The sequence below is a fragment of the Cyclopterus lumpus genome, chromosome 18, assembly GCF_009769545.1.
Source record: "Cyclopterus lumpus isolate fCycLum1 chromosome 18, fCycLum1.pri, whole genome shotgun sequence".
Lineage (NCBI taxonomy): Eukaryota > Metazoa > Chordata > Actinopteri > Perciformes > Cyclopteridae > Cyclopterus > Cyclopterus lumpus.
Genome location: NC_046983.1, coordinates 11,450,198 through 11,477,919, shown reverse-complemented (window position 1 = coordinate 11,477,919; position 27,722 = coordinate 11,450,198). Strand labels below are relative to the sequence as shown.

The 27,722-nt window shown below is 43.1% G+C and overlaps 1 protein-coding gene across 1 annotated transcript in view; it reads left to right on the top strand.

Annotated features, from left to right (window-relative positions):
• LOC117748154 (ADAMTS-like protein 1) overlaps positions 1-27,722 on the top strand; it is a 74,946-nt gene that overhangs the window by 38,827 nt on the left and 8,397 nt on the right. Inside the window, exons 5-18 of the mRNA XM_034557788.1 lie at positions 10,153-10,280; positions 15,255-15,300; positions 15,641-15,877; positions 17,052-17,178; positions 17,627-17,701; positions 18,622-18,779; positions 20,528-20,639; positions 20,826-20,964; positions 21,083-21,133; positions 21,234-21,438; positions 22,450-22,597; positions 22,682-22,766; positions 25,479-25,819; positions 27,043-27,172. Of these exons, the coding sequence (XP_034413679.1) occupies positions 10,153-10,280; positions 15,255-15,300; positions 15,641-15,877; positions 17,052-17,178; positions 17,627-17,701; positions 18,622-18,779; positions 20,528-20,639; positions 20,826-20,964; positions 21,083-21,133; positions 21,234-21,438; positions 22,450-22,597; positions 22,682-22,766; positions 25,479-25,819; positions 27,043-27,172 (1,982 nt within the window). The remainder of the gene's footprint in view (positions 1-10,152; positions 10,281-15,254; positions 15,301-15,640; positions 15,878-17,051; positions 17,179-17,626; positions 17,702-18,621; positions 18,780-20,527; positions 20,640-20,825; positions 20,965-21,082; positions 21,134-21,233; positions 21,439-22,449; positions 22,598-22,681; positions 22,767-25,478; positions 25,820-27,042; positions 27,173-27,722) is intronic.

Sequence of the window (27,722 nt, the reverse complement as noted above, 5' to 3'; positions counted from 1 at the left end):
TTATTGCATCATTATTCAGATTTCAGGAGGATGCTCCAAGGGTTAAAGCCTCCTTTGACCACCTTTATCATATTACAATCCCTTTCTCTGACGGTCCCGGAGCCAAAGACAACACAATACATTATCTAAAATGAAAAACACATGTTTTCGATATGACTCAATTTTGGGGTTAAAAACCGAAACCATAGCTGCACAAACAGGAGATCTGACACGTCTTTCTTTGTGGCTAAAAAAGCCTCAACTCTCTTCAAGTGTAAATACACACTTGCACATCACGAATAATAAGCCGCTGACACAAACCAGGTGCCTTTTTTTTTTTTATTTGGAGTTGCTGCTCGGTGTATCTGCTTGGAAAATTGAACTGTTGTGTCTCCTTTCTTAATTATGGAAGAGGTTAACAAGAGGACCTGTTTCATGTCTGCAGTTCAAGACGAGACGTTTTACAGCTTTGAACTTCGGTTCTCTTAAACTCTCCTGTCATGTATGCAGTAATTAGTCCAAGTCTCTCTACATGATGATATTAACTCAAATTAGCTGTTTGAAGTTGATAATTCCAACATTTCCCGTGTTTTGGAGTATTTATTATGCGTAGGTTTTCCATTTCAACCATTTCATCTTTTCCCCTTTTCTCCTTTCTATCTTTTCTAACTATCTATGGATCCTGACATGACCGTGGATGTCATATTTACAATTCCGCAATCCTGGAATCCTATTGCAGCCAAAATCTTTGGTTGCACAGCGTTGATTACCGCAAACGGCCGTAATATTTATTCATCATGGCGCACAATTTCCCACACAGCCTCCTAAACAAGCTGTCCAGGGTTTGTACTTGTCAAAAGTCTTCGAAACTAGTTCTAAACTACCATGGAAAGCAAACTCGGCCCTCCCTTTTCTTTTCTTTTTAGTAGAAACATAAATTCATGTTCAGAGGAGCCAGAGAGCTGTCTTAACCTGTTGTGTTGCGTATTGTCTTGTACGCACACAAAAATCATCATATGTATTGTGTCTTGTTGTTCTCCATGCGTTTGTTAGTTCAGGAAAGAACAACAGAATGTCGACGAGTGATAAATAAAGGACTCAACGAAAACGCACACCCCGTGCTCTTTGTTCTCACCGCTGCTGCCACTGACTTGTAGCATTATGTCACCAGATAGAAGCGCAAGTTCAAGAGCATACTAGTAACTTTAGAGCAATTTATGTTGAAATGCATGCAACCAAAACAAGTTAGTCACTCAGGAAGGAAGGAGTTTTAGAGGGGAAAGAGACGACACGGCCAGGATGCGTGTCAGATGTGAACGACCCCAGATGGACCAGCGATGTCTTCTGTTCAGGAGAGAGAGAGAGAGGCTGCACAGCCATGTTGTTCCTCCAGCAGTGTTAACTACGGAAATGAAGTATCACATGTTTAGTTATTTTAATAGATGATGCAATATCTGGTGCCGGCACGCTTATGTGAGGTCAATCAACTGGAATTCAGAACCCTTGTATGATTTTATAGTCGGACAATATGGAATTTTTGTAAATTTGCGGGTTTTAAAATAAAGATTTAGCGAGGTTAAAGCTGCATTAGTATTCTTTTGGCCTCTTGAGGGCAGCGCAACATACAGCGCCTGACATGCTATCACCCGGTTTTGTAGTTCTGGTGTTATATTGTTATGGCTAACATGGTAGCAAACATTGAAACTATTTAAACTCACGGCAGACTTTTAGCTGCCTTGTCTTTGGAGCTGTATATTTTTGAGATTTGGGGTTTTTGGAATATTTGGTTCTTTAGCTGCTCAGCTTTTACTCACTAGTTGCGAACCGTTTGCCACTACGAGGCACGTAGTTGACTGTAGGTTTTTATAGCACGGTGATAATTATCCGTTGGTCACCCCTTTGACCGAAAAGTGAGTCACGTACTCTAATGTTAACGGAGAAATATTGATGACGCCGTCAGCTGGTTTTATTGATTCGTGTTTTCAGAAAAGGAAGTGCGGATTCAGAAGACTGTCGTGAAAAGGCTATAAAATCCAGATGATATGGCAATATGGTCTCCATTGGGAAACGCAGGGGATCAGTCAAGCTTGATGCCGGCTAGGAGTCCATAAATAAGCCGTGGTGCTTAGTGTCTCCCCAGATCTAGATGCAAGTCCCACGCTCCCCGTTTCCCTCCAGCCCACCTTGGCGGGCCAGTTTAGTCAACTCCAGCGGCTTTACATGGCTAATTTATACCCATCCCCTCCTGTCATAGCCTCTTTAAAGCGCCACAGTGTCCGTGGTTGGGTTAAAGAGAGAGGCATTTGTGGGGGACTGTCGGTGAAGTGGGACCCTGATGGAGTTACCCCTTTTCATTCACTAGAAAGCTGCTAAAACATATGAGCTCTCCTGGATGTGCTAACGGGAAAAGCTCGGTGCTGAGAACCTATACGGACGCAGTTTCAGGAAGCAGTAAATGTCACTGCTCATTCTTAGTTATGTGCCCTTATTCCTCCTCTGCGTTGTGGGAGTTTTAGATGCTCGCTCAGGTGGGATCGGATTGTGGTTACTGGCTTATTCCAAATGTCACGATAAAGAGCACAGTAAATGATGATAAAATATATATTTAAGGTATACTTTCTCGTGAATTTTCTCGTAAGCAGATGTTTCTCCTATTTCCCTCTTAGTTACAAAGAAATCATTCATTTCTATGTGCTAATTGATTTACAATATACAGTCGATCAGTTGGTCCACCACGGAAACATCAAGTAGAGGGGGATTTCAATGAATTCTGTACAGACATTCATGTTGCACCATCATCAGATTAACACTTCTGTTTGATTCACGATTAGATGTCTGCAACACTAATGTACTTTGTGTTCAGTGCTAAATAGCGAATGTTACCATGCTAACACGCGAGATGTAAGATGACGGACATGGTAAGCATAACAGCTGTTACACATCAGCATGTTGGCATGCGGTTGTGAGCATTTAGTCAAAAAGTACCAACATGCTGTATTACTGTACAGCCTTACATAGCTGATCTTGTTGCTTTAGATTCTCAAACCTGATAAAGGAAGCAGATGGGTTATAGCTCATAAAAAACTCTGTTCAAAACGTAATTTATAGATGGATTCAATTGATTTACAATACACTAATGCCATTGTCAACCTGGCTGTATATTATTTGTCCTGTTTAAATAGCAGATGTAAGATATATTCACCATTTTAAATGTTGAAACTACCATCTGGGAGCCATCCAACACAACGTCACCTGGTTTTCCAGGCCTACGCAAGCGGACAAGACCCCTACTATGCAGCTGCTATTGTGAGAAACAAATCATTTTGTTTTCATTGATGCTGTAAAAAGTTCTGGGACCAATATCCAGGCAGAACAAATGTCTTCCTCTGCGGAGCTGCAGGGAGTTACAGTCGGAAGACCTGCTGGACCGTATGCCGGCAGAGATCGGTCCGTTAAAGGCCCAGTTTGTCGTTCCCTTGAGCGCATTATTTATCCCTAAAATGACCCCGCTTGCAGCACTGTTCTTCCTACCACCTCGGCCATGATACACAATCCTCAGAAGATGTGTTTATGGCTCTGTAAATCTGTCATCTTCAGATTACCACCAAATACTGAAACCAAATATTGCTCATATCACTTGTAGACCAGCATTCTTTTTTCTTTTTTTCTATCACCGTTCCATATATAAGTCCTAAATAATCATAAATAATCACGATCAAGTAGTCCATAAAAAGAAAAAAAGGAAGAATCATTAACGACAAAGAGGAATAAGTCAAATATTTAGGGAGTATTTGAAAGCACATGTTTTATCTGTGCTACTGCTTACTTTGAGTTGCTTTTGCAGCTGACCTCCCATCTGGCTTAAATTGGATTTATCTGATTGTCAGGGAATTACATCTTTATTTTAATCCTCTGGTTTCGGGGGGACGGGGAAGTGTGGTAGATTTTCAGCTGCAGGTTGTAAAAAATCGCTGTCCTGGTAAAACATTTTATACTGTGGCCCAGAAAGCTTTTTAAACAATGGCTTTGGTGTAAATCATGCCCGTTGGTGTGGACGGTGGGACGCTATACCATTTGTCCCAACTGAACAGTTTAAGTCTCCTCGTGGGAGTCGAGGGTTTGGGTTGAGTGTAACTTAATGTGGATTCCTGGTAACTTTAGCTTCATTTGTCCCTCTTTCTGAGAACTCTGTGCCTGTTAACTCAGGTCATCACCCTGTGATATTGCAATCTTTTAATTTGACCCTTCGTTCCTTCACATAGGAGGAGAGGAAAGGATCTGTTGAATTTCTGCCTATAAAAAAAAACATTGCCTGTTTCTAATATATGTTATAATGCACGAGAGACCTTTTCTAGTGTATTTCTACCCCACTGTGAGTGAGCAATGTTGGTAAGATGACGACATGACAGTCAGATGGGCCAAGAAACATGAGCAGCCGTTCAAATATGAAGGTTTTACAGTTCCAGTAACTTATCGCTGTGATACAAATGTAATCAAAGCAAACGTAACCTCGAACATATTTAATTTTCTTTTCTCAATAAAAACATTACAATGTATGTATTACAGCTGTTTTATGACCTCCAATTATTTAATGTGTCAGTCTGAAACCCAGAAAAATGACTTTCACTGGCTCTGTTCAGTGTCTGCTGAGGAAGTATAATGAAAAGGACACTCAATGCCACTGTAGTAAAAACACTACCAACATCATTTTCAATTACTAGCTTATATTGAAATGTACCCATTATTACATTTTACAGTAAAATCCCGTAAAACAACATTAAGACAACAGCCAAAAATGTTCAACTGGCAAAAAACATGCTAGCGGGGTTAGCTCACTAGCACTAGTGCTACCTCAGCTACCTCACGATGTAACACAACCTTAGCCTTGATGGTTTTAGCCCCCACTAGAGAGTCTTTGGTAGCTCCTCTTTCTTGCCCTGTTGGACTATGTTGAAGTGATTTTGCCGTGTTCCCAGATTGCAACGATTACTTTAGGGAGTGCAGTGTTATCATTGAAACGATGGCCACCTCTCCACAAATAGTGTGAGAGCGTCTCGTCTGTGGACAATCAGATCTCCTGAACCACTTGCATGCTTCCCTCATGCAACCGAATACCCACGCCTGCCCTTGTGTAAAATAACAATGCTATATATCGTTGTTTTTTTTCTCACCTCATCGTCTTCATTGATTATTGTTTAAACTGTGAGGAGACACCTCCAGCAATGTTGTGGTAGAGGACTGGCTCCAAGTGAGTGTCAGTCAAACACGTTAATTTCCTCCTCGGGTGTTTGGTTTTAAACTCTGGGCACATCATCGATGCCACGGTTTATTTTCTGTAGTCGTACATTTGCAAATCTGAGAAGGATTTCTTCTGAAAGCAAATATGAGACGGTTATGGATTAAGGGGTGCAAGGAGATATGATTTCTGTGTAGACCCTATGAAAACGGGCACGTCCGCTTCTCTGCCTGCTGGCATCAAAAAATACACACGTGTGTGTGTGTGTGTGTGTGTGTGTGTGTAATTCCCCAATTTGCAGAATGTAAAGCCATCCCCCTCGACCAAGTCAAACAAGCCAAGTCCCATACTGTTAGTAGTAAGTTAAGACTTCAAGACTGGTTTGCTGTGTTTAAGTGATTGTGTGTGTGTGTGTGTGTGTGTGTGTGTGTACTGGTGAAGTGTCGAGAACATCCGCTCCGATGTTGTGATTAGGTTTGCTGACTATTTGCTCTGGAGTGCTGCACATTTCTCGCGGCCTTAATTGATACCAATTATGTGGTTTTTTATTTGGTGCTTGATTGGAGGTGCATTTGAAGGGCACAGGGTTTTTATTGTCTTTGGAACGTCACGGTTGGATTCCTACGTGATAGCCCCGCTACCTTGTCACATCAAGGGGGCACCGTTGGGTTGGCATCGACGGTAACTGCTCTATATGTTTTTTAACTTTCTCTTTCAGACTTTTTTTTTAATGTTTTTGCGCCATTTGGAAAGTTAAAACTGGAAAGTTACCCAGCGTATTGTATATATATTCCCTCTGCGCCAAGAGCTGTCCATTCTTGCTGGTAGCTTTTCTCTAAAACCAGAGGTATTGTCCCTCCAGGGGACACCTGGCTTGTTCCCCACCTCCACAGTGCAAATGTTCACCGCCTTTGACTGCCAGATGTTATGAAAGGCTCTATTGAAGTAGACCTCTGGCTCATAAAGAAATAGAAAAAAGTCCCCGTGGCTGAGAAGTCTCCCCCAAAAGCTTCAGTGACCGGACGCTGTCATCTGATTTACACGAGGATCTCACATGTAACTACTTGGAAAGCAAAACATGGTCATGAGGCAGAAATCCTCCTAAACATGTCTTGTGAGTTTTGATACGATGTGTGTTTGGAGTCAGCATAAATGTAAATAAATGTTTTTCTTCCTCAAGATAATCACAACGTCCAAAACGTGCATGCAGATCATCTTGCTCTGTATGACTGAGATCTTTTTGACATTTCCAAAACCCAATGCCGGCAGCAGACTGAGCAAAGCCGTCCAGAGCTGAAAAGAAATGAGAAACAATGGCATGAGCGCAATAGAATGAGAGAAAAGGCAAGCGGGGAGGGGAACAAAGGGATCTAAGAGGCAGACATCTATATCAGACAAAGAAATGGAAAGAATCAAAGGGGGAAGAAAATTGGTTTACAATTGTTGTCTGTCTGCCATTATTCCAACTCCATGGCGTGCGCACACACACACACACGCACACACACACACACACACACACACGCACACACACACACACACAAACGTGTGAAGTTGCAGCTGGCCCAGCTCCTTGTTTGAATGAGCACGCTTGACTGAGGTCCATTTATTGATTGGCTAGTGTGCCAGACCTGAAGGACTCGTAGGGTCCCCCCCGATTACTCCCCCCACATTCACGCACACAAAAACACACGCACACACACACACACACACACACACACACACACACACACACACACACACAGACGCACACTCCAAGTCCTCCTCCCCTCCCCTTATTCCTGAGGAAGAACAGGAGCAAGTCAGAGAGGAAACGGCAGGCAGACAGACAGGACACACAGAGTGACCCAGAGAAGAGGGCATCACACACTTTTTTACATATACAGAAACACACACACTCATAACTGGAGTGAGTGACTCGCACACTCTGACAAGGCATGGAGCAAGATATTTTATCTTGCAAGCTACTGGTGACCGCTCTTCTTATCCTGGTACTGTAATGTTTTGCTTTTTTCCTCCAATGTTCATCTTGAAAAGAAATAGCTTTGTTTTGTGATATTTTTTTTGTCTTTGAAGCATTCAGAAAGCGTGCGTTTTAATAGATTGCTGTGCGTGTGTGTGCATGTGTTTTATGGTGTTTTATGCGGTAGAAATGCACTCCATTCGGCAGTATCTTTAACAAGGCAGTGAGTGTGACCTGACGTGTCTTATTTGCTCCCGCTGCTGAAAAGTCCTCATGCCTCCTCTGTGTTTTTAAGCTGTTTATCTGAGGGGTTTCCGACGCCCCGTTACTGTACACTATAGTGACTGCTTTTCTTGCGGCATGGCGGCGAGTACAGTGCCGTGCCGCGTGGATCAGACGACAAGGGATTCAACAGATGTGCAAATATCGTATGTCTTGCCGACTGAAAAGGCCATCGCATGCTTATTGACACAGTCTGCAAAAAAAAAAAAAAAAGGAACCAGAGTCTGGTTTCTTTCCCCTGTCGAGGAGTTTTCCATCTTCAAGGAAAAATGCCCAACGTCTCAGCTGCTGACAGGTGACTCAAATAGAATCTGTCCGTCAGAATAACTTAATATGGATCTCGCTAGTCTTTTATCATATGCTCATTTTCTCTCCTCCCACTAGATGTAAAAAACATTAAACGGGTGACAGCCACAGGGGGCTTTGTGGTCATATGATTTACTCAGTTTTTCTCTGTAGTTAAAAGAGCCGGAGAGATAAATAGGTGTCTAAACGCTTTGTTGTGTAAATTGGTGCTGTTAACGGTGCAAATGAAACCCTGGGGGGGGGGGGGGGGAGATCAGAGCGGGAGAGGTGGGACGTGCAGTGATGGAGGGCTCGGATCGGAGGGCTCCAAGTGGATATACGAGCCTTTTGATTATTGGATCCAAATCCCAGCAGGACGAGCGTCCGACTTGCCGAGCCTTGTGTTCCTCCGCCTTCACAGAGAACAATAGCAGCACAGTCAGCCAAACAGCCTCCTCATCTCCATTCCTCCGGCCCTCCATCTACCTCCTCTTTCTTCCCCAGCTTTGTTATGCCTCCGACTCTCTTGGCTTCGCAACACACGGCTCCCAGCCGTAATTGAGTGTAAAATTCACTGATTGCTTTTCAAAGGAGAATTGAGGTGGCGCGCTAACCGGCTGCCCAGAGCACAGCCTGTGTTTATTTACTGTGGATCCAAACATCGGAATAGTTGGCACGCGCAGAAAGTAGTGCCATTGTCGATACGTTTGGCCGCATGCTCCGTTGGCTGCGTGTTTAGGTCTTGCCTGTTCCCCTCTGCCGTACCTCAGGCGTCATCGCCACCGACGCCCATTTATATCAGTCCCCACGCAATAATGTAAGCCCACCACCCTGCTCCACAGCATACAGCGTGGCTGCTTTGGCTACCGTGACCCAAAGAAAATAATCAAGGCAGTGTTCTAACCTCGCATCTACTTTCCTCTGCAAGATCCATTCATGTTTGTAGACGAGGCACAATGCCATGCTGTTGGGGAAACGGGTCAAAATAACTTAGCGTAATCTGAGTTTTTCCTCTCGAATCTCAAGACGCTCACTGTGAACCGTTCGTCAGCTCAGTGGGCATAAAGAACAGGTGTTACACATGAAGTTTGCATAGTTCCTGCCTTATTCACTGTGTTCGGGGTAAGTGGGCTTGTTGTGCCTCACATTTCATTCCTAATCTGCAGGATTTGGGATTTGTAAATCAAAAGCTCTGCGGGATGTGCCAGCTCAAACGGCCGTCGTGGCGGTGTAAAGATCCCGTGGCGGGAGGCCTTCGACGGCGCACAAAAGCTGCATATCTGAAATCTTCAAATATTCTTTCATGCTTCACCGACACCAGAAAGACTCCCTTGGTTTTCTGGTTATTGTGGAAAAATGATAATTTCTTCTCGCATCCATCTCTTCCTTTTCATTGCCATTAAAGCCTCTGTTGAATGGATTATTATGTAGAGTTTGCACCTCTAGTTTTTTTTAAAACCTGCATTCTTGCTGCCATAGGAGGTGGATGATTTATACCGGCGTCGATTCCAAGTTCCAAGTCAATTTTTTTAATATAATATTTTACCGGTTGTTTTTGGCAGCTTTCGGGTGGATTACCTCCACAGAGCTCAGCTGTCCCCTATTTTAGAAAGCAAAAGCAATCTGTTTTTCTATTCATACAATCTGAGCCGATAACGTAGCTCTCTAGCTTCATTCAGTCAGACCTGCAAAGGGCACGGAGAAGAGCTAGGCTGCGGAGTAAAGCCAAGACAAAGGAGCGTAACTCATGTGGAGCAGTAGATGATCCACATGAGATGCCAGTGCCAGCCTCACAAATAAACACCTTGTCTAGGTGAGTCAGTCCAGTCAAATATAATCTGAAAATACAAAAGGCCTTGGAGGGCAAATAGGAATAAAAAGAGTGGTGAGGAGGACTTTACTGTCACTCTTCATCTGAGACGCGCACAGAGAGGACTAACCGTTCATAATCTAAAGGATGACTCAGACATTTGAGATATTCAAAGGGTAAAAAGTGGAGAGCTTTTGCTTACATTTCCCCGTCTCTCTCGTCCTGTCACATGCACTTGCGTTTCCTTTTTTTTTCAGCCGCTCCTGAAATTTAGTTCAGGTTCTCAACTCTGTTTAGTCTTTTTATTTGTGCGCTCTGCAAGACAATCTGTTTCAACAAAAGAGGCCACAAGTCATACGGCTGAGGATGATGCATTCAGGTTGCTTTCATTGCAAAAGGGAGGAGAGCATAAGTCAGTTTTATGATGTTGTAATGTTTGGTTGGGTCTTTGGCAGAAATTGAGACAAACGATTTACCATAAAGACGACGTAGCATTGGTTTGAATGGATGGACTGGAAATTGCACAAGCGGTGTGCGTGACGGATCACTCGTGTGTACAAACTCTTCACTTCAACTCATATCTTCTCTCCTGCTGTGTAGAGCTCGCGGACGGCCCGGTCAGAGGAGGACAGAGACACTCTGTGGGATGCCTGGGGCTCGTGGAGTGAATGCTCACGGACCTGTGGAGGAGGCGCCTCATACTCCCTCAGACGATGCCTCAGTTCCAAGTAAGGCCGCCTATCAGCCACTTCTCCCCCTAAAGCCGGAAAACAAGCTCTGTGTGACGATGTAGTGGGCCACACCATGGTTTCTCAGGTTTTTCCATAGTGCAATATACAGTACAACATATTTCCTGATAATGACTACAACATTGCATATTTGAGATAGGGGTGCTGCATGGAAATTATGGCCAAGTTCTGATGCATTTCTCTGAATTGGATGTTTGATGTACTGTCAGGAATCCTCAGTGATTCTCCTTTTAATGGTAACATTTCTAATTGTCTTCGGCAAAAAATGGTATTATTAGAACCAGAGACATAGAAGAAAATACATTGACATTTACGAGTGCAGTACTCAAAGAATGATACTACGTCTTAGACTTATGATATGCTTACATCACAGGGCAGGAGGATGTACAGTAAATTGAAAATGTCTAATTTCAAGATAGAACCTTGCTGACCTTCAGATGAAGGGAAACATCACATGGACAATTTACTTGTTCAAACAGTATTCGGGGTAATCTCCTCTTTTTTAGAGCACAATCCTGACTGGTGTTGGGCTGGTTTCCATTAAAGTGCCATATCATGGCTTTAAGATTCAAGAGTGGGAAGTAGGAGGGGGGTCGGGGCTCTTTTTCTATTGCTCAAGGTCGTTCAGCCAAATAAATCCAGACAGCATCCCTAATAGTGTGAGTAAATCTCACCAAGCGCTCCATTCCCATGGGCTGGAATGGAAGTGCTCACAATTCCTGTGAATGTTAAATATCCCTGAGGGGTCAACTCAGATCACTTGCCCATCCACCTCTAGACATATGAGCCTGAATGATGAATTCATCAGGGACAATAGGGTTCAGATTTTTGGTTAATGTCTCTTAACAAATGTACACATAACAATCGATGTCCCTTAACAAAGTACATGCCACTTTTAATAACGGTTTTCGGCGATGGACTTCGGGCTCACATCGGTTGGATTCCCACCGCTCATCATCTCGGCTTAAGTCTCGGACGAACTGGAACTTGCACTTTGGACCTCTCGGTCCTTTCATCCTGTTGCCAAAGTCACCCGGTTGGTTAGGCTTCAAGCTAAACCTGTGGGCTTCAAGATTAAAGCTCGAGGCCAAGTGCACTTGGTAAAATGGTCAATTACAGATGGATTTGAGGAGCAGGGGAGAAAAAAAAATGAGAAAGACGGAACGAGAGGGTATGTTTTCCATAGCAATGTTGTCACATTTATAGACTGGGAAATAACTGCAGGGTGACTTCACTGCATTCCTCTATTTTACAGTCCCCCGAATGTTTTGCTCTCCCACTAAAGGTAGCCAGTAAGCTTTGCTGCCAAAGTCACCTCTGTTCCACTGTATGGGGCTTCGTGTTGGTGGTGGGGGGAGCAGCCAGTGAGGTCATAAAACATTACAACTGTCCAAAGACACACTGACAAAACAGGGCAGATCATACATGAGGTCACACTCGAGAAGCCAGTCTGTCTGAAGCCAGGCTAAAACGCATAAGGCTGTCAAACCCTCAAACTCAAAGAGCCAGACCCCCCCCCATGTGCTGCACTGTAAACATTGAGGTCAATGGCTTTTTGAGGAGTTCATTTAATGATATCAGCAGCAGGCATTTCTCTGTGGTTGCCCAGAGTGTTGTGGTCAGGCACACCTCAGAATGCTACTGACTGTAAAAGCAATTGACGTGTTAAGAGGTGTTTGGGGTTTAAGCTCCATATGGGTTGTAGGCAGTGTTTGTGTGTGTGTAGACACGTAAGTCCAAGCGGGTGTGTTTACAAACTTGTACGTCCTTGGGCGGTAGCAGAAATGTCGGTGGTTGCTCGGGGGGGGAAACGTCGGGACTCTCCGTCCCACCTCAGCCTGCTGTTGCGTGGGAATGAGGGAGCAGGAGCCTGGAGCCGGGTGGCAGATCAAACGGCGTCATTAAAAAGCGCAGCACAAGGGGCCTTGTGCTGTGTGTGTGTGTGTGTGTGTGTGTGTGTGTGTGTCTCTCTCTCTTTCTTTGGAAAGACAGGGCTGGAAACGGGCCTGCAAAACACCCTCCAAACCACTCCAATTCCCCAACCTTTAAACACACGCATGCGCTCACACACACACACACACACACACACGAGTATAGGGTCCTGCTGGTAATGCAGTAACGCACAAGAGTTAGACAATCTCCCAAAGGGGCACATGGAGAGTACAGACTAAACACCGATCACCCGGGTCTCATTAGTCCCTTCACTTGATCACAATCTCCATTATTAACAGCATTTGAAGCATGTGTGGACATATGGATTGGGTGTCGTGGAAAGAGAAAGCGCTGCTAAATGTTTTATGAGGCTTTTTTTTTGGTTGGCAGAAACGCAGTGAGTTTTTTTTTTTTTTTTGTTATTTATTTTTATAAAAAGAGCCTTAACTTTATTTTAACTTTGTTAAAATAATTGAAATAGTCATGAACCCCATTGATAACCTTCCATCATCAGTTGCAAATGACTTCTCACGGCTGATAAGGATATTTTTATTCTTAATTGGGCCACTGACTTGCTGAAATTACAGGCTGTGGCATTAAATGACTGTGGCATTTTGTAGTTTGGCCAAAGCCATGCCAAAGTTGCGTTTAAAGACGTGGTAGTTAAAAGTGAATTTTCTCCAAGGCAATGACTAATTAAGTTGCTCTCCATAACTTGGGCCTGGCCCCTTGATTACGTCTCTTACTTCACAGAATACGGGTCCACCCTCTGCGTGGCCTGTGCAGCGCTAGAAACACTCGGTGACACTGAGCCCATGTCAGAATCAACAACAACAATCTGTGCACCTGAAATCCAAATTCAGGTGGTCTGTTCCAATTGTCACTCCATCTAGTCACCTCTGGAGATATGTCGGCTCTAGTAAGTCAGTTCATCACTAAGATACCGGGAATTGTTCCAATCCATCTTGTGTATGGACTTTGATGTGCTGGTGGTGCGAGATGAAAATTCAGAGAATAATTAGAGACCCTAGGATTCATCCTCTGGAAACTATGGTCATATGATCCACATTTCATTCAAATCTGGGCCAATAATCAACGAGACATCTCGCTGTGGACTAAGGAAAAGAAGTAGTCCCCTTTTTCTGTTGTTGCTTCATCTTTCTCAACTTCATGTTACGAGAAGAGTTGATGACATATATATGGACATTATTATTTGACTGCATATCCAATATTTTTTACGAAGTTTCATGGTCACAAGTGATTTGAGTTTCTTTCTTTGTCCGAGGACGTCCTTGGCCTGCTCGAGTTGTAACTGATGAGCCAAATAGTCTTTACTGTCTTTTGTGCTTATTTGGCAGTAAAGAGCAGGGTCATAGTCTGAGTTACGTGTTGTGTGCTCTACTTGTTTTTCCTTAAACTACGATGATGCATGATGAATGTGCAGCCCCAGCCCTACTTCTGCTTTGCCACCACTTTGTAGCTTCCAAAGTCGAGAGGAAATGAAAAGGGAAATGAATTGAATTCACGTTGGCTCTTCTTTTTTTTTTAACGTTAAGTCTATATATTATTCGGCCCACTGATCCAGATCTTTGGTACCTGTCTCTCAACTCTTGGTCTTTTGAAAGTCTCTCGTTTGGGTCCAAGCCCTATGACCTGTTTGGCTTGGCAGAAGGAACTTTCTGGGTACGTCACAGGGTCTAATGTGCTTGCCATGCCACGCACTTCACATCCAATCTCTCGGGCTCTCTGGAATAATATCGTAAAAGTCCTCAAGGCCGCGTTAATCCGTGAGTCCAAACTCTGCGATGTTGCCTCCAATCATGATTCCAGATTAGCTAAGGGCCGATGACACTGGAATTCCCAAACTCAAAAGACTATTCTTTGATTAGCTCCTGCTGGGGTCTTAAATAATTGGCCTAGCGTAGCCACCATCAATAGTTTACCATCACTCAGCATCAAAGCACAAAGGAATCCTAATTTTCAATAAGTGGTGAGCTCTATAATTTGAGTCTTGAGTCAAACCGCTCCAGTCTGTTCAGCAGACGCAGCTCGAAGGGCCCGTCTGCTTTACTACTGTATGTGCAGTCCTGCTGGTTTATAAAGCAATGGTTTGTTTAAAGACTGATGGCGAAGACAAATGAGAATTATAGTTCTAAGTATTCCCAATGAATTATTTTGCCCATTTATCTTTTTTCCCCTCCATTTCATTGACGCTTAATGAAACTGGTTTTATCCACATATATTTGTTCCTCCGGGCTCAACTCTTAACATTTAAAAAGTGGCTGCGACGCAGACAACCAGGCATCAGCTTCTTGGTTGCCATTTTTAGTCACCGTACATTTTGAGTAATTATAGTGAAGTTAGATGCCGCCGTAACGAATTGTGACACAAAAGAACGATAGCTTTTATTACAGCAACCTCATTCTTTGTCATGTTAGTTTAATCTCTAATCCGTTAACTTGCCCATCCTCAATTCCTTATCAACAAAAATGCCAATAGTGCAGCTGTTGTCATGTTCTTCACAGGTCCCTGAAAAATGAATCCAGCAGGTTGGATTGCTCGTTCATCTCATCTCTCCCTTTCAAATGTTGGTTTTCTGGACCTTTGCGCCGATTGCTTGTCCATCATCTCTGCTTTGTTTTGCTGTTTGCTGTTTTATACCCTTATCGCCAAGCCCAGTTCCTCATTCCCTTTAAAAGTAGTTTGAAATCAATCGAAAAGGGTTATTTGAAGACTGATATAAATACAGGAGATGGCAAATACTTTTGTACCTCATCATGCCCCCCACTTCTGAAACCAAACATACGCCCTTGTGTTTATGCATAGTCCCGTTGTGTGAATTCAACATTTGAATCTTTCCATCGTAGTGATTCCAATCGCTGCTCTGCAATTTAAAAAAAGAAAGATGGGAGTAAATGGTTGGAATACCCGCTGCCTCGGGCAAAGATCGCTGTTATGCATTGTGTTTTATTTTATCATTCACCAGCTCACCCACATGTTCATTTTTTTATTCTTCCGCAGGACTTGTGAAGGACAGAATATCAAATATCGCACATGCAGTAATGTGGTAAGTTCGGCAAGCTCATCTTTATGTAATGGATGTCAGTGAAGCTTTCAATTGTTTTCTTATTTAAATTAAAGCCGAGCGAGTTGTGATTGCAAATTATGTGTGGTGGGACCGTGCAAATATGACTAATGTTAGTGATTTAGAATTATGTTGCTAAAGAGTAAGTAAGATGTTGGGAGGAGGAGGGGAGCACTAGTTCAACTGTAATTTAATATGAGGATCACAATGTTGAGTTTCGGCAACCGCAGTATCAACAGACCCTCCGCCGCACAATTTTACAATCGGGATGTGCCTGGCGTTAATTGTAGAAATATGGCTCAATATTTTTTCGGACCCTCAGGATTGCCCTCCAGATGCAGGCGATTTCCGTGCCCAGCAGTGTTCCGCTCATGCAGACGTGCGATACCAGGGTCAGTACCACGAGTGGCTGCCTGTGTACAATGACCCGGACAACCCCTGCGCTCTCAAGTGCAAAGCCAAGGGCTTGGGCCTCGTGGTGGAGCTGGCTCCCAAGGTGCTGGACGGGACGCGCTGTTACACCGAGTCCTTGGACATGTGTATCAGCGGAGTCTGCCAGGTAGGAGAAAGAAGAAATATAGACTTGTTGACTCAACGTATTATAGAACTAAAAATAGAGAAGTAACTTGCTTCTTTAGCTTTGTGTTTCAGTGTCGGGACAGATTTCAAAGAAAGAAATCAGTTGTGATTAATGAAATCTGGAATATGTATCCTCCTGATTGTAGTCTCATACATTGTAGTTACATACATTATATTGAATGCAGTCTTGGAGAACTCAAGGTCAAATATGCTATGCATGTGAAGTGTCTACTCAGCTAGATCGATTAAAAGCTTTCAATGAAGCATAAACACATTGAATTCTTGCAGATACTAATCTTTGGATGTATCCAGTTGAATATAGAATCAAAAAAAGAAAAGGCATATTTTGCCCAAAACTGTAAACGCCGATTTGAAAGAAAATCATATACAATCTCGACCATATACGCAAGGAAATTTCTTTAATAGTATACATTCTAATCAACACAATAATAATATATTTACTGGCTCGCATGCATTACAGTGTATTCAGATTCAAGAGCCACAAAGTAAATAATCCAAGAAAAGCTGGACACAAAAGATTGAATTTCAATTCTAACGTCATGCCATCTGCTTTACAAATGAAAAATGAAGTCCCAGTGAGAATAATATTTGAGATTGGGCTTTTGACTGACAGTCCAGGAAATACTTTACAATGCATTTTTTCTTTCCGCTTGAATGAAATGACGTCCCGAGGCGTTGTGTGTCTCCAAAGACACGCCAGGATTTGAATACACTCTCGTACCGTGCTGGGAATCACACTGCGGTTCTGGTTTTGTCTTACCGACAGGAGTCGCACAAAACTCCATCAATCAACTACGGATGGTTGCAGATAACGCGTGATTTAAAACAACGGGGAACATTTTTAATGATCAACTCCCAGCGGATGCTTCATGCAATTTTAGAAATACAAACAATAGATCAGATATGAATATGGAAGAACCCAAAGGGTTGTTTGGATCATTTAATTATAACATTTATGAATGAAGGAAGACATTTTCTTAAATAATCTCAATGTTAATGTTCTAAAGAAAACTACACAAGTACTTACACTTAGCATCTTAATTGGAGTTTATTTTAAAGCTGAAAATGTGAAAGCAAGTGACAATGCTTGGGGGATATGTTTTTATGTGTATGCATGTGTCTATGTATTATAGATTGTAGGATGTGATCATGATTTGGGGAGCACGGCAAAGGAGGACAACTGCGGCGTCTGCAGTGGAGATGGCTCATCTTGCAGACTGGTGCGGGGACACTACAAATCCCAGCATGCTTCAGGAAAAAGTAAATGTTCTTTAATTTAATTTGCCCTGTTTCTAGTTTTGTTTAAAGTCTGAAAATGATATTCCATAAAGTGCCCTGTAATGGCTAACTGTTTAGATTGTTAGGTAATGTGATAATAGGTAATGTGTTCAAATTGAATTGCAAAATGATGTGTATTAATATAAGTTAGAATTACTGTGTCGTGTTTTCTTCACAAAAACAATGTCAATATCATATTAAGCATACAAACTAAACCAACTTGGCTGCATGTAAGTTCACACCTTCACCAATATCTCAACCAAATGGATACAAATAAAATTCACCTCCGTCTGAATGCCGTTTTACCCTTGGATGCTGTCTTGTATTTTACAAGTCCAATCAGTCTGTGTTCTGTTTGACTTTATTGCATAACTATAAGTATTGATCGATACCGTATGCTATTTTCTTCTCTCTGTCTGCCTGTCTCAAGCTGAGGACACAGTGGTGGCCGTCCCCTATAAGAGTCGGCATGTGCGTCTAGTCCTGAAAGGCCCGGATCACTTGTGTAAGTCCTGGTAGGTCTAGGGTGCCCTTCCATCCAAAACAGTTGTACATGATTTTTATATTTGGCAGTGTTTTTTATTGCTGAATACCTGCACATTAAAGTATTCTGCATGTGCTCTGGGAGTTGTTACTGAAGGTCATGTTGTGTTTTTAAAGACTTGTGATTCAACAAAATAAAATTAACCTTTTATTCTAAAATATATTACATGTGGGGCTCTCTCATAAATACTGCTTATAAAAGTATCTTAGGGCAGAATGAAAAGAGCTCTGAGATGGTTTGAGGCTTCCAGCGAATATGACCGATGTCAAAGTACTGGCATCAATCTCCCCGCTAGATCAAATCGATAAGAAAATAGTCCATCTCCATTTACCTGTCCGTTGCTCCACGTTTAGTTTACAGATTGTTTCCCGAGCCAGGCCAAAAGAGCTTATTTTTTTTCTCAATGGACAACTTTTTCATTAAATATTTCCCTCCTTCTTTTTGGGCCAAGGGGCGCTTAAATTGTAGCCATCTGTCCGCACATGATGACGGCTGCAGATTACTGCCTGTTGCTGCGTTTCCCCGGTGCTTTGGTTTTTCAAAGTCCACGCTGACCCAGTCGGGCCAGGCTTGAAGTGAGGTCAAACAGTGGGAAAGCTCGCTGAAGACCTACTTGATCCCCAGCAGCAGCCGGTCCACGTTCTTTAAGTGACTGGGTCTGACGGAAGGTCTGCGATAAATGAAAATCTCCACATTTTTAATCGCATCTTTTTTTTTATTATTTGTTGTTTGATTCTGTTTTGACACGACGGTGAGGAAAAATGTAGCCAATAAATGATGACTTTCATTTATCACAGACATATTTTGAATTAAATGATACCTACGTATCTATATTGTGCCCATTGTGCTCTAGATATATATCTACTTTATTTCTTCTTTAGACGTGGAGAGTAAGACTCTACAAGGGGTCAAAGGTGAGCTCATCTTGGATAAATCAGGACAGTACCACCTGGAGAATACCACCTTGGACTACCAGAAGCTTTCGGATAAGGAGGTCCTGAGAATCACCGGCCCACTTGGAGCCGACTTCACTGTCAAAGTAAGAGCATAATATATATATATATATATATATATATATATATATATATATATATATATATAAATCGATTCAAGTGACTTAAAGCTGCACCAGTCTATATTTTCATTCAGTTCCCTTTGTGTAATATAATGTATCACCCAACTCTTCAGTTTCCCTCAGCTTAAATATATGAAACTTGTATTTAATTCATGGTGGAATGTCGGTCCTTGAAGAAGAATCTTAACACATGTGCTTTACTTACAGTAAGTCTTTTTTAAACATAACACAACATACATTGAGTTCATAAATACAGTTGCGGCTCATAGGTTGTGTGTGTCAGTGTGTGTGCTTACATTCTCAGACTCGGGCCAGTGAGTGGACATTAAAAAGTTATACGGGCCGCGGTCAGGGAAACGCCTGTGAAAACTTCCCCCCCCTCATAAACACACAAGTCAGGATCGGACAATAAATGAGAATTCAGGAGACAGAAATCTGAGAAGCTATAAATGCATAATTTTCTAATCTGTTACAAGGCAAACAGCCAATTCATATCGCAGCGCTGGAAAAAGTTTGGACAAATGGAAAATCCCATTTAAAAAGTTGCCAGACAGTCTGTCCTCTGTAAACACGTGCATGTGAATGAGTGGCAGCGGAGTTTGACTTGTGTGTGTGTGTGTGTGTGTGTGCTGAAGGTATGGTCTGGCTTTGGGCATTTCTTCCATATGGTTGAGGCGTGATGTTAGAAGAAAAAATGTGTGCTGAAATATACACCTTTTTATAAAATGTCCTTCACAAAACACACAGACTAATAAACATGTGACACAAATGGCCTAATTTCTATAGATGCAGTCTGTGTTCTTTATGTTATCGAAGAATCGTTTATCCTGCTACAACCTGGGAATGTACAATAACTGACATTTCAGGTTACTTAGGGTCAAATTCCTCCAATGTGCGTGTGTGTGTGTGTGGGTGGGTGGGTGTGTGAAATTGAACATCTCTTGAACCATTCCGGTATCTACTACAATTTCAGCTGCAGCAGCCTTTCTCTCGGGTCTTAAGTCTTGACTCCTTTTTATCCAAGAACTTTAAAATGATCTGAAAACACCAGTTTGAAAAATCTAGTTTTACCCGTAAATGGTATTTGGTATTTAATATATCTGTATTGACTTCAGCATGGTCTGAGTTGTAGTCAAGTAATTCATTTTCTTCTCTCCGCCCTTTTTATGTTAGCGATACATAAACAACACCCTGTTCGGTCTAATGTGGGCGTTTTGTTCTTTTGGGAATTGCTTGACAAAAGTAATCTCAAATCTAAAATGACTACATCGGGAGTAGTAATGATAGTTTGCAAAATCATTTTTGACTGTGTGCAATGCTATTCTAGTTTCCGGGTCTCACATGGCTGATGCATTGGCCACTAGGGGGCGGAAAGACTCTGAATCAAACACACACCAAAACGGGACACTATCCACATGTGTCACTTTGACTAGCTTGGCTGCAGTTCAGAAAGTGCTCTGCTAAACCAGAACTTGCTGGGGCTTGAATTGCAGTTGTGTGTTAACAATGTTTTATTTCCTCTGCTAGTAGAAACACATGTGGGACTAACACTCTGCGATTTAGTGCACTTCCCGAAACGTCAAACTATTTTGTTTGACTAATTCTGGTTGCATTCACCATCCCTTAGGTGTATTATGATACAATGAAAGCCTTGCTGAAGAGCAAAATAGTGAAACGATTTGGTGGTCTCACCTTGAACACTGTTTCCGTAGGTGCAGTTTGCCAGTGGAGCAGACAGTGTGGTCCAGTACATTTATTACCAGCCCATCATCCACCGCTGGAGAGAGACCGACTTCTTCCCTTGCTCCGTCACATGTGGTGGAGGTAAGCATGGAGTTGCAGTACTAAGCAAGCTGTGATACAGAAAGGTGCTCTCCTGTGGCAGATGAATGATGGCTTCTTTGATAAATGCTTCATATTGAATAAATGCGCCACTAAATCTTTTTTGCAAGATCATTTCTGTCACTTCCTTTGGGGCGACTTGTATAACCTTTGTGTTTTTGTCTGTAGGGTACCAGCTAACCTCAGCAGAGTGCTTTGACCTTAGGACCAGCCGGGTGGTCGTGGATCAGTATTGCCATTATTACCCAGAGAATGTCAAACCCAAACCCAAACTCCTGGAGTGCAACATGGATCCCTGCCTCGCCAGGTAAGAGACAAACCTTATTGAAAGCAACCGAACAATGTTAGCTCCATGTTCATGACAAGTCAACAGCAGCTTGTATAATTCAAAAATCCTCATTTCCGTCATCGATTATACCTTTCAGTGACGGCTACAAGCAAATTATGCCATACGACCTTTACCAGCCCCTGCCTCGGTATGTACTCAAAAAATATGAAATAGTGACGCAGCAACACAAATACTAACATTTACCAGCCTCCACGAGTGACTTCATGACTCAGCTTTTATGATGTCAGATGGGAGAGCAGTCCGTGGACCGCCTGCTCCACGTCCTGCGGCGGGGGCATCCAGAGTCGCTCAGTGGCCTGCGTGGAGGAAGACATGCAGGGTATCATCACTCCCACTGAGGAATGGAAGTGCCTCTACTCCCCCAAGACGGCAATCCTGCAGCCCTGTAACACCTTCGACTGCCCCACCTGGCTGGCACAGGAGTGGTCACCCGTAGGTGCACCTTTTTTAATTCTGTCTTTTGGACATTTATCTTTTAGAGTAATCTATAAAAAATGATTGTCACAGATTACTATTTGTGCACAGTTTTAAGCCAAAATATATAGCCGGGTGCTGTAAAGCATCTCACAAATAGACATGTTCAGAAAGTTCAGTTAGAAATGTGTAGTAACCGAATGTAAATGGATGTCTCTCGGTTTTCTGTAGCCGTTACCACTTGGGAAGTCAAATAGTAGCGATTGGTTCATTTGTCCTCGGAGTCTGTGAACCACCACAGTGGGTCTCAATTAACCCGTTAGTTAGAAGAAGTAAAAAGACGTGTGATTTTGCCGTCTCTTCGGGTATGCATCAGCTTTCTCAACGCGACATGAACACTCACAGCTGCCTAAGTTAAAACACAACCTTACTGTGTGAGTCTGAGTAGCAGCGCTGACCTCAATTTGAGTGTCCTTCCCCACCCGTGCCCTTGAACACACCATCCAAAATAAACAGGGCTTTAATTAAAACCCCAAAGTCAACAGCACATATTCTAAAACTCTTCCTTTGCCAAAAACATCCAGCTTATCGGGGTTCTGGATCATCTAACACTCCTGGTGAGCTTACTCATTTGGCAGGGTTGCTGTTACATTAACCATAAAAAATCTCAAAGAACTTCCTCGTGGGGATTTTTCGGCCTCGCCAGTTATACAGGCACAAGCAGAGGCCCGAGGAGTCAACTTTGTGGCCCTCTGAAAACCCGGTATGCTATTTACCTAGTGCATTCTTCCTTGTGAACTTGCCTTTTTAAATGCTTGTTTTGGCAGCGGATACACAAAGTTCACTCCTGAGCAGAGAGCTGCAGGGGTTTTGGAAGGTCTCTTTCTTTACTTCCCTTGAGTCGAGGGCTTTCTGTCAAACACAAGCACAGAGATATAACCGTAGGAGTAAGACGTAACACTCTATCCGTGTGTGAAGTTGCTCAGTGATTTATAGACTCCGTCTCCTGAACTGTCCTGTCACCACCAGTGCACGGTGACCTGTGGTCCGGGTCTGCGCTACAGGGTGGTGTTGTGCATCGATCACAGAGGGCTCCACGCTGGAGGTTGTAACCCCACCACCAAACCCCACATCAAAGAGGAGTGCCTGGTGACTGTGCCCTGTTACAAGTCCATAGGTGGGTCCAGATTTTTTTTTTTAGCCAAACGTACTCAACTTTCTCTCGTGATGTTCGACCTTTTTGATGGGGATTTTTCTCTAGATACGCTCCCTGTTGAGGCAAAACCTGTGTGGCACAAGCAGGCCATAGAGCTGGAGGAGGAGATCAGCGTAACTGAGGAACCAACGTGAGTGCTATACACACACATAAGCATGCATGCACACACAAAACAAAAGGATATCTGTTGGATAACAGTGATGCAATATATCTCTATTGGCTGCTTTCGTCTCCATTGAAAGCAATAGGAACTGCAATTCAAACGGCATAATATGTAATTCTATGTTGATTTACTGTCCCTCTGGAATACATACCTGCAATATAGGTTTCTGTTGGGCTCTAATACCACAAGTAAGTTAAGAGGATGCAACTGCTACAGTTGCAAATGTCTCTCAAGCTTCATAACCAAGAACAATAATTACTAAAATAACAGTTTTTACAACCCAGAGCTTCGAATTGACCAGGAGGTGAAACTGGAGCAGACAGGTTCTGGTGCTGCCATGACACCACCACAGTCTAATGGCTGTGTTCAAGTCAACGGCTGTTTACTAGTCACAATGTACTGCTGTAGCCCCCGTGTTCTTCCCCTGGTTGAGTGCATGTCTCCATGTGCACCTACCTGGGTGTGCCACGGGACAGTTTTGTCAAGATGAAGTGAAAGTGAGACGTTTGCTGTTTTGCTCCAGTGAAGGTGTGGATCATCCAATCTAAGTAATGACTTAGTAGGTTATGTAAGGAGGTTATGAAGGTAAAAGGGGAAGCTGATGGTGAAAGAAGGAAAAACATCTTTTTAGAAACCAGTGGACCGTTCAGGCACTGACTACAAGCATTACCTCAGCAAGCCTCAGATGTTCCAGATGTTCTCGTCCCACATATGAGTTGACTAATTAAGGCTCTGAAGGTGGACAATGTTTGGACTCGACCCAGTGTCTTGCATGACTTGTATTAGCAACCATGTTAGCCAGTTCATAACATCTGTTACTGAGAGAGAGAGAGAGATGCCAAAGCATATGACTTTGCTCTGTTGGAAAAAAAGAAGAAGAAAAAACACGTCTTTCCTCCAAAAGCACATAAATATCTGTGTATATACAATATGCAGTGGTTCACAAGCCAACAACAATATCTGCCTACCGTATGGGGCCAGGTTACGGATATGAACGGAAAGAGAGGATAATTCTTATTGCACCTCCATTGCCAGACCTTATGCTTGCCCCGAGCCACCGCTGTGCAATTTTTTTTGAAAAATTCAAACTATATATGTTCCACAACTCGGCCAAAAGGGCTTTTTATTTAATTTAATTTATTTTTTTTGTCACCTTACCACACCACCATGAGTAAAGGAGATATTTCCACTGCCGGATATCACAAAAAATGTGTTGTTTCCGTCCGTGAATGAAACCCCCGACAGATGTACTTTTAACAACTGGTGAAGATAAACATGTCTGCGGGTTCGCTTTGTTGACTTTGTTGCTCGTGTTCCAGGGCCTGACTGCCGGTGATTCATTTGTTTGTTTCGCGAGCAGTCGTAAAGAGCTGCGATCATGAGCTCTTTATTGAGGCGTCTTATAAAACGGCAGGGTGCTCTTGTGTTGTGGTCAGACTGCAACCAACAAAGAATGCGGCACATTCGTGCAGGCTGCCGCGTTAATGGACACCCGGAGGAGATGCATGTGCACTGATAATGAAAGTGGAGCGATTCACGGACTGAGGTTAAGAAACTATATTTCTACCAATTGTTTTGACCATTTTGAATAAACATAAAAAAACATAAGAAATAGCTTCTTTTTTTCTTTTCTTTTTTACATTTAATACCTTACCAAAAAAACGTAACACTCGAAGGGACTTGAACGTTACGATATTCTGAGCATTGCCGTGGCAACAAACGAAGACTTGCAAAACGAGACCTCCGCGAGCACCGCTTATGTGCCGAGCGGCCAGCCATATGCACAACAAATTATTACATCGTGACTGTTTCGGTGCTCCGATGCAAATACAGCTACTGCTGATTCCAAATGTACATTTGGGCTGCCTCCAAACACTTTGTTTTCACCATCAGGTGTATATCTGTGTGCAAAGGGGGTGCACCATGTGGTACAAATGCTGTTTGGTCTTTATATCTGCTTATTGAAAAATTAGAATACTCCCACGGCACGACATAAGCACTTATGAACACAAGGCCGATATGATCTTTCTAATCCGATCCAAACATCATTGAATCCTCAGGACTGGGCTTTTTATTTTGGCCAACCCGAAGATCAAAAGAGATTCAAACATCTGTCTGTTTTACGCTTTTCCGGTTTTATTCATTATTTGACACCCTCCCAAAGCCACGGAGAGGTGACCGTTCAGTTTCTGGGCTCTAGCGCTCACTCAACCTTGAATGGCCTTCAGGCGTTCATGAACGCCAACGATCTACGAGTATTTCCTTCTCTGATCTATTCTTTTTTTTTTTAGGATGAGGAAGGATGAGCACGAAAGACATTTATTCAAGAACGACTGATCCTAATGCTTCACAGCTGTACAATTCTCCACAGCAGGAGAGGATTTCATAAATACTCTGTGGGTTTATGAATTTAGCAGTAAATGACAAAAATCTGTAAAGAAAGAAGGAATGCACGAAAAAAAAAAAACCTGTGACTTTCTATCTTAATACTTTCAAGTCAGCACTGTTGGTTTGGAAACCGTCCTTATCAAATACAAAATGTAACTGCCTTTCCAGGCCTTCTTGCATAGATATGTGAAGTAAACTAACAAAATAAACAGCATATTGTTTATCATTTCGTGCGTTGCGATTTAATCGTCCCGTGTATGTTTTCTCAAACCTGTTGCCTCTCTTCTCCAGCTTCATCCCCGGTCCCTGGCAGCCGTGCAGCAGGACGTGCGGCGCCGGGACCCAGCGCCGGGCAGTCAAGTGCCAGGTCCTGCTGTCCTTCTCACAAACTGTTGCTGAGCTGCCGGATGACGAGTGCGAGGGGGTGAAACCTGCCACGAGTCAGCCCTGCTACCGCAGTCCGTGCTCTGGCGTTTTGGGCCAAGGAAAAGAAAGCGAAAACGAGGACGAGGGAGGGGAGGAGGAGGAGGAGGAGGAGGAGGAGGGGAAGAAGGGGGAGACACCCGAAAGAGAGGAACTGCACGACTGGGAGTACGAGGGCTTTACGGAGTGCTCAGAGAGTTGTGGCGGAGGTATGGATCATTATTGCCCTTTTTTAATATGAGAGAGTGAAGAAATAGAATAAGACGGGACAGGAATGCAAAGTTGAAAACTTAACAAGATTCAGTCTGCAACCACACCAGCAGCTCTGTGAGGCCGTGCTAAGGCACATGTGCTCCTGGGACTGAACAGCTGAGCCCCATGGGAATGTCTCTGTTTGTGCAGATAGTGTTGGACCAATTCAATTTGACCGGATTTTGGTAAAAGATGGAAAGTCAACACATTCATCCTGAGGGCGGACATGAATGCGAATGCCAAATTTCATAACAATTCACCCAATGTTTATTGAGAGATTTCAACGGTGGCGCTAGAGGAAAAGTCAGGAGATCACCTTAAGTCAGCGGGATACAACCACTGGGGACCATGAATGTCGATCTTCCATAAAACCCAGCACAGAGTAGTTTTTTTTATTGTATAAATAAAGCAAATACACGATATTGCTCCCAGGCACTGTAAAACCGCACTCTGTCAGTGTCACTGAATGCGTCCCAGTTGCTGTATTAAACAGAAATGTCACAGCAGTAACCGGTGACCTTATGTCCGTGGATGATTAAAGCCATGCACGTATGTGCTTTGAAGTGGAACTAATATAATATCACATGACAATAGATGGTTTAACCCTGCAGGTCATACGTCGCCGACTCTCACAGCGGCAATGTGCACCGTGCCAGACAGAGATAGCTTTCCTAAACATCCAGCCAGCATTCATTGAGACCCTCTTTAATCTCCCCCGCACTCCACATCCAAGCCCGTATGCCTGAATCGTGCGCCTGTGTGTTAAACGTGTGCAAGTGTAACCTAATTTCTGCACATGGGCGTAGGCTTTTGTGAATGCGTGCGCTCACCCAAACCCAACAAACTCCCATTCGGGGATGATTACGGAGCGGTTTCAGATGTCACACACACACCCCCGAGGGCTGCGCTCCTGTGGACCATCACGCCGCTGTGGCTTTTGATATCTGAGTTGCTTTCGCTGCGTCTGCTTGTGATATTCAGTGATCCATAGTATGTGAGGGTGATACCATGGAAGAGATGCTTAACAAGAACATTATGTGTTTGCATTCTTGCCATTCTTTCTCAGAAGATTTGTTGCATTAAAATATAAAAGCACTTGTGATCGAACCCTGCTCATTAGGTGGTTCTCTCCTTGTTCTTTCAACATGCCTTGTGATTGATTGGTGCTGCCTCATCCCAGGTGTGCAGGAGGCTGTGGTCATCTGCCTGAACAAGCAGACCAGGGAGGCAGCAGAGCAGAGCATGTGTGTGAGCTCCCGTCGGCCCCCGCAACTCCTGCAGGACTGCAAAACTCAGCCCTGCCCACCCAGGTACAGTAAAACACAGGCCCACTGTACATCATTGTCATTCACACATTGTTTCAAATAGTATGTGCATGAACATTAAAATAGACTTGATTGATGGATGCAGTAAAAATGAGGATGAATTGTGGGCTGCATTCAAGAAGAAAATATTAATTAAAAACAGGGCTGAAATCTGGCTCTGCCAATGATTAGTTTGCCAAGACTGTAACCCAGAAAACTATGCAATAAACGGGGCTGGGACATTAATGTACCGTTTTCCAGAGCTCTGATGCATCCCTGGGTTCTACACCTGGAACTGCTTAACTTTCAGTCTGTCAAAAAACACACATAGTTGAATCAATTAATCTCTACTAATCACTAACGGTTGTGTTAAAAACCATACAAATCCTTCTAATCCACTACATTATCCATCTCAGTTTAAATCACTTGGGTCCAAGTAATACTGAAGCAGAATGACAGCGATGAATGGTCGTATCATTGAGAGCAGGAAATGAAACCAGAGGGACAGCTTGTGGAACCTGGTCAGAATCAGGCACAAAATATGGCCGACATGTGA